The sequence below is a fragment of the Lycium barbarum genome, chromosome 5, assembly GCF_019175385.1.
Source record: "Lycium barbarum isolate Lr01 chromosome 5, ASM1917538v2, whole genome shotgun sequence".
NCBI classification, from domain to species: Eukaryota; Viridiplantae; Streptophyta; class Magnoliopsida; order Solanales; family Solanaceae; genus Lycium; species Lycium barbarum.
In genome coordinates, this window is record NC_083341.1 from 80,707,042 (window position 1) to 80,714,655 (window position 7,614).

General features: G+C 38.9%; 1 protein-coding gene across 1 annotated transcript; it reads left to right on the forward strand.

Moving 5' to 3' along the window:
* Nucleotides 1-2,961: 2,961 nt before the first annotated feature.
* LOC132639516 (uncharacterized) lies at nucleotides 2,962-5,542 on the forward strand. The gene is made up of 5 exons (XM_060355959.1): nucleotides 2,962-3,454; nucleotides 3,977-4,667; nucleotides 4,809-4,942; nucleotides 5,056-5,212; nucleotides 5,254-5,542. The coding sequence occupies exons 1-5, from the start codon at nucleotides 2,962-2,964 to the stop codon at nucleotides 5,540-5,542; spliced, it is 1,764 nt and encodes a 587-aa protein (XP_060211942.1).
* Nucleotides 5,543-7,614: the final 2,072 nt, after the last annotated feature.

Sequence of the window (7,614 nt, forward strand, 5' to 3'; positions counted from 1 at the left end):
CGATCTTATGAAGAAAGAAGGTCATTCATTCCTAAAATTCCCGCAGCCTCCTGTTTATAAGTGTGGCGCGCAACACACCCATAAACAAGACTCTACAGGACACGGCTCATAGACATACCCTAGGATAGAACTGCTCTGATACCACTTTTGTCACGACCCGACCCCAGGGCCATGACGGGCACCCGGTGCTAACCCACCCGGGTACCTCTTATCATACATTCATATTCACATCTAGGTGAACCACATAGCTTATTCATGAATGCTATACATCAATATCGCTAAATTCATTGGGCAACGACACATTTATACCATCATTGAAAACTATGCCCACATCAATATACATAAGCTGACGAGGCCATCAAAATGACATACAAAATATAAGCCAATAAGGCTTCAAGACATCTACCCATATACAATTGTCTACGAGCCTCTAAGAAGAGTAGGTAACATCATATGGGCGGGACAAGACCTCGTCGTGCCCATGTATGTACACAAAAGAATAATACCAAAAGTTGTAGCTTCAGATGAAATGGAGCTCCTCTAAGCAGTACCTGAATAAGAAAGCTATCGATCAAGCCTGTCTCACTGGCCACCTGCGGGCATGACGCAGCGTCCACAAACAAAAGGACGTCAGTAAGAATATTGTACTGAGTATGTAAATCATAATCAACATCATAATAGGAGCCTAAGAGACAACATAGGAAACAACATAAGATGGGAAAATCGGGAGATAGTAAAGCCATTATCATCATTACTTACTTACTTACTTATCTTTCATAGGGACCTTCCAATTCTAAAGCGTGCTCGTGTGCATACATACATATACATTCGTGTTCGTATTCATGTTCGTATCCATACCATACCCGACCATGAAGGTTCGGTGTTTCGCATACCCGGACATGACAAGGCTCGGTGATCATGCATACCTGGATCTACCAAGGCTCAGTGGTATCCGTACCTAACTACAGTGGTGTGCGCGCATTAGGTATCATACCCGGCTATATAAGCTCGGTGTTACGTGATAGTCATACATACTTAGACACGTATACGTAAGGGCCCATAAGCATCATCAACATCATTACCATTATCATTTTTTTGTCACATCTATCCTTAGAGGATCAACTATCATATAAAGGATGCAATGGAATCATGAAAGTATCGAGGATCATGAGCTTTAGTAGCTTTGGAGATAGAATCATTTGGAGGAAATTATGGTACTCATAAAAGGATATATATATATAGCCAAGGGACCATGCCTTATTAAAAGAAGGGTTAGCTTTACATACCTCTTTGTTTTCTCAACTCTCTAACGTTCACCGTTGAAGCTTGAATAATCTACATTTAGAAGGATTCATGCCACTGTTAGGCCTTAATGGCACTCTTAAATTCGAACTAGAATAATTCACAGTCTAATGAAAATTGGGTAGCATTTCCCCTATTTCGTCAACTTCCACCATATCACTAAACAACTCCCAACAATCACAATAACATCCATAATACCCAATTCAAGTAATCACATTACACCAAGCCTTCAATATTCACCCCTATGTTCAATTCATACTAGCAACTTCATACCCATTTTAGCACATTTTCATATAATGCTCCTTCATCACCATTATCACCTTCCATAACAACATTATGTCCATTTTATACTAAGAATCATGACTACATATAGATTACTATTCATAAATATCATAAAAGCTACATTTAAACTCAATTTTCTACTTTCTTCTTCTACCCTAGTCTTTCAACCTCTCCATAGTTCAAATAAAAAGAAATGATCATAAAACATACCTTTGATTGAGTAGGAATAACCCTTGGATGGAAATACTTCACTTGAAGAAAAACCCTAGCTTCAATCCATAAAGTCTTCTTGACTCTAGCAACCCCTAAGAGCTTCCTTATACTTGATTCCCTTAGATTAATGATATGAGCCTTGGATCTCCTTTGGATTCTTGTATTTGAAATGTAGGGAATGGTCTAGAGACGGAGAGAAGTGGAGAAGTGGAGAAGTGTTAAAATGAAAATAATGAAGTTGGATCACATTTATACACTTGATAATAACTCAGCCCGTCGGGTGTTATACGGACACTTATACGGTCCGTATAACATTATACGGTCCATATAAGTGGCCGTGGTTCACCATAAGGGAAATCATCTCCCTGCTAGGGGTTATACGAACCCCTTATATGGACCGTATAAAGTTATACGGACCGTATAAGTGGTCGTATAACTACACTTCCCTGAAATGATTTCTGTCGTTTCGTTCGATCTCCAATCCTTATGGAACCTTCTTGACACTTGTTTAACACTTAATTACCAATCTAAGGAGAGTTACAACTCTTCGTTAAGTCATCATTAAGTAAACATTAGCTCGGTACTTGACGGAACTTTTCCAAAACACTAGATATACTTTGCCCTTCTTAAGGAACTTTCGCCTCTTACTTCCAACATCTTTGAAATCTTAGCTAGGATCGTTAAATAAACTTCCTTATTTAGAGAAACATCATATTCATCTCACCCTGCATTAGTCTCTCTATCATATGATGACACCAAAATTTTCCGAGGTGTAACACTCAAGTGGTGATGAATCTGATATGGCCTACCTTACAAAAAGGTTCCATAAGATGATTCGTAAATATAGTGGTTTCTCTATGATCGGAAGCTGCAGCAAGAACTTAAAAAAAATGACTTATGTCACAAATGTGGGAATCCTGGACACTACATTAAGGACTGTCTTCTTCACAAGCAAGATCACTACAAGAATGCTGACAAGGGAGTGAAGAGGAACCAGGTCCCTGAGAGGAAGTTCAACAGAAGAGATGTGGCTGATAACTTGGTAAAGCAGGCTATAGATGCTTGGGGAGACTCCTCTAGTGAGTCCGAAGATGAAGAAACAGGGGATACCTCCAAGATGCTGTTGAAGATGAACCTGTGAAGTATTAGTTCTTTTTTGCACTCATGGCCAAGTCGGAAGATGAAGATGACAATGAGAATCAAGAGGTAAATTTCTTTGACGTTCAGAAAAACCTGAAAAGCTATTCTCAAAAGAAATTAATATCTCTTACAAATGTACTGATTGATACCAATCATAGCCTTATTAACGAGAAAAAAGTTTTAAATGAAAAGATTCAAGGGTTAGAACAAGTAGGGGATGATACGGTAGTTAATATTGTTGATTTGAAGGAACTAGTTGAAGATTTAACTAGGGATAATGCTCTGTTGATTAGTCAGATGAACAAATGGGTGAACACCCCTCTAAAGCAAGTGGCTAGTAAGACTCATTTTGAGCTTGAAATTGAACTCAAAAAGGCTAAAATGAATCTCTCTGCTGAGCTAGAGAAAAATAAGCAACTTCAAGAGGTCTTAAGACATATGAAAATTGAGCTTGATAAGTCTCTTCATTGGACCTGTTCCTCTGAAAAGATTGCTGCTATGTGCAAGGGTAATGATGGTAGATAGGGTATTGGTTATAAAAAGGCCAAGACCTCATTCAATCCTCATAGCAAGTATGTTTCTGTGACTGATAATTGGCTTTGCACCCACTGTGGTAACACTGGTCACTTCAAAGACTCTTGCAAAGCAAGATTTCAGTCTGAGAAACAGAGCTTATGTTAAAAACAAACCCAAGAATGCGGGACCTGGTCCCCGCAAGATGAAATATATGTTACCTGCATGGGCAAATAGATCTCTTATTCACCCATTCTATGATTATAAGGGACCCAAGTTGGATTGGGTTTCTAAGTCTAACAAATGACTCTTTTTACAGGCTAGAGTGAGAGGGAGCAGTGAAAAATGGTTCGTGGGTAGTGGCTGCTCAAAGCACATGACTAGAAGGACGAAAATTTTTCTCTCACTCAAGGCCTTGAAAGGTGGGAGTGTATCTTTGGTAATGGAAAGAATGGATATATTCTTGGTATTGGCAAAATTTGCAAGACATTCTCCCATGCTATTGAAAATGTTTACTATGTGAAAGGTTTAAGCTACAATCTGCTAAGTGTGTCCCAAATCTGCGACAAAGGAAACAGAGTGGAGTTCTTGTCTCACTTGTGCACTATCACCAATCTTAAGACTGGTGAAGTGGTACTAACTGTAAAAAGATACAAGAACATTTATGCAGTAGATTTTGGCTCATCTGATGATGGTGACTTGATATGTCTCAGTGCTGTGGATGATAATGCTGAGTTGTCGCACAGGAGACTGGGACATGCAAGTTTCACTCTACTGAATAAACTTGTGGCAAAGGACCTGGTCGGTGGGCTACCAAATGTCAAGTTCAAAGATCACAAGGTGTGTGATGCATACATAAAGAGGAAGAAGGTCAAGACTTCTTTTAAACCAAAGAAGGAAGTAAGCACCTTTAGGCCACTTGAGCTGCTTCATATGGATCTTTGTGGGCCTATGAGGATTCAAAGCAGAGGTGGCAAGAAGTATATTTTTGTAATTGTTGATAACTTTTCAAGATTCACTTGGACTCTGTTTCTAAGAACCAAGGATGAAACATTCCCTATGTTTGTAGCCTTTGTGAAACAGATTCAAGTGAAGTTGGGACACCAAGTTGTAAGTATAAGATCTGATTATAGCATTGAATTTGACAATGCCAACTTTAATGAATTCTGTACTGAAAATAAGATTAGTCACAACTTTTCTGCTCCTCGAACACCTCAGTAAAATGATGTTGTGGAAAGGAAAAACAGGACACTTGAAGACATGGCATGAACAATGTTGATTACAAGTGGTGTGGCCAAAAGCTTCTAGGCAGAGGCTGTTAACACTGCTTGTCATTTGATTAACAAGTGTATGATCAGGTCCTTGCTTGAGAAGACACCCTATGAGCTGCTGAATGAAAAGAAACACAAGCTAACTTACCTTAAGGAAATTGGATGCAAATGCTTTACTCTCAACAATGGTAAGGAGGCCTTAGGAAAGTTTGATGCTAAAAGTGATGAAGGAATCTTTCTCGGGTATTCTTCTCACAACAAAGTATTCAAAGTCTTCAACAAAAGAACTCAAATTGTGGAAGAAAGTGTGCATGTGATCTTTGATGAGACAAAGAGTTGGGAAGCAAAGGGACACAAAGTGGTGAAGCAGAAGATGGAGACCTCTTAATTCCTGATGAGGTCCTGGAAATCACAAATAGAAAAGCTGAAATGATGAATCAAGTTGAGGAAAGAAACGAAGAAGATGCACAAAATATCCAGATGATGCCAAGGTACCTGGTCCCTCCATCACTTCACTTGATGCTGAAGATAGAGTAGCCGATGCGGTGTTAAGTACTCCTGGTGCTGAACAAATAAGTGGAGATCATGGATCTGTAGATGCGAATGATGGATCAAACGTGGAGGCACCTGGTCCCTCAAGTACTAAAATTCAAGTATCCAAATGGAAGCACAAAATATCTCACCCTCTTGATAATGTAATTACTCCCTTAGATTCTGGCATCCAAACCAGGTCTAAGGTAAGAAACATGTTTGCCTACTCTGCTTTCATTTCTCAAATTGAGCCCAAGAATATCAAGGAGGAATTGGAAGATGCTGATTAGATTAGTGGTATGCACAAAGAGTTTAATCAATTTGAAAGGAACATGGTATGACACCTGGTCCCTAGACCAGTAGACAGAACAATGATTGGGACTAGGTAGGTGCTTCGTAACAAGCTTGATGAGCTTGGAAACACTACAAGAAACAAGGAAAGATTGGTAGTTCAAGGGTATAATCAAGAAAAAGGTATTGACTATGATGAGACTTTTTCACCAATGGCAAGGATAGAGGCAATCAAGATTCTAATTGCTTTTACATCTCATATGGAATTCAAATTGTTGCAAAAGGATGTCAAAAGTGCATTTCTGAATAGATACTTGAAAGAAGAGGTCTTTGTCAAGAAACCCCCTGACTTTGAAAGTCATGATCACCCTGAGCATGTTTTTAAGCTTGACAAAGCTCTCTATGGCTTAAAGCAGGATCCTCGAGCATGGTATGAAAGATTGTCAAAGTTTCTTCTAAAAAATAGCTTTGCAAGAGGTAGAATTGGCAACACTCTGTTTCTAAAGAAAAGAGGGAAGAATCTGCTGATTGTGCAAGTATATGTTGATGACATTATCTTTGGTGCCACTTTTGACTCCCTATGTGAAGAGTTTGTTAAGCTCATGGGAAGTGAATATGAAATGAGCATGATGGGTGGGCTAAACTTCTTCTTGGGACTGCAAGTCAAGCAATCTCAAAAGGGTACTATGATTAGTCAACAAACTTACATCAAAGAGCTGCTTAAAAGGTTTAAAATGGAAAATTCAAAGTCTATTGATACCTCTATAGGAACTGCTACTAAGCTGGACATGGATGAACCTGGTCCTTTGGTAAGTGAAATCATGTATAGAGGTATCATTGGGTCACTGCTATACCTAACTGCTAGCAGGCTTGATATTGCGTTCAGTGTAAGGCTGTGTGCTAGGTTCTAATCAAGTCCTAAAGAGTCTCATTTGAAAGTTGCTAAAAGAATATTGAGGTATCTTAAAGGTTCATAGGACCTGGTCCTTTTCTATCCCCCTAGAGACAATTTTGACTTGGTTGGTTATGCTGATGCTGGTTAGTTGGTAGATAGAAAGAGTACCTCTAGAATGGCACATTTTCTGGGGTCATGCTTGATCTTATGGGGTACAAGGATACAAATGTTTGTGGCCTTTTCTACTGCTGAGGCTGAGTATGTGGCTGCTGCCTCTTGCTGTCCTCAATTGCTGTGGATCAAACAACAACTTCAGGATTTTGTTGACTTCGCTGATTGTGTGCCTCTAATGTTTGACAATACCAGTGCACTTAATATGGCAAAAAATTCAGTGCACCACAAAAAAACAAAAAACATTGATGTGAAACATCATTTCCTAAGGGATAATGTGGAGAAGGGTTTGATTTTCATGAAGTTCTGCAACATAGAAGATCAGACTGTAGATATCTTCACCAAGGCACTGAGCAGAGAGCACTTTGAAAGGAATCGTCTTGAGTTGGGCTTGATCAAGCTCAACTAATTCTCCCTCAATGATTGGCTATGTCAAGAGAAAAGGTACAATGCTTAAAGGGGTTTTTGGAGACATCTAACTTACTCTTATACTGTTATAGGTATGCTCACATGGCACTCTCAGGACAATACAAGCACTTGAGACATTGCATATTTCAGAGTTATTGCCTAAACTTTATAAAAAATAGTCAAGGGACCTGGTCCCTCTGACTCAGGTTAGTAGTCTATTCAGTACTTACATGCTTTTGAATTGTCGAGTGCCATGGAATCAATTGTTCTCGCCTTCCTTTCAAAATCCTAAGCCGAATCATTACAACTCTTCAGAACCGACCCGACTTAAATGAAACATTTTTTTCTGCCAATGGGAACCGATTCCTTCACCCATAATTAAAACTCAAACCGTAAAATTCTCTCTCTCACTTTACTCTCAAACATGCAAGCCTTCATAATGAAAGATGAAGAAGATCAAGAAATCCAAGAAAATCAAGAAACACAAGATTGAAATTCAAGAAAAAGAAAAGTCCAAGTTATTTCCCATTCTTGTTTCTTGAATCCTTTTCTAAATAGGTTTCTTGTTTCTTGATTTATATTATAGTAGGATTTAAT

Excerpts from the sequence above, each read along its gene's own strand:
- LOC132639516 (XM_060355959.1), top strand. The coding sequence starts at position 2,962 with ATGGCCAAGTCGGAAGATGAAGATGACAATGAGAATCAAGAGGTAAAT. Across the intron at positions 4,943-5,055 it reads AGGAAAGTTTGATGCTAAAA|AGTTGGGAAGCAAAGGGACA; the intron begins GTGATGAAGGAA and ends GATGAGACAAAG. Across the intron at positions 5,213-5,253 it reads AATATCCAGATGATGCCAAG|AGTAGCCGATGCGGTGTTAA; the intron begins GTACCTGGTCCC and ends TGCTGAAGATAG.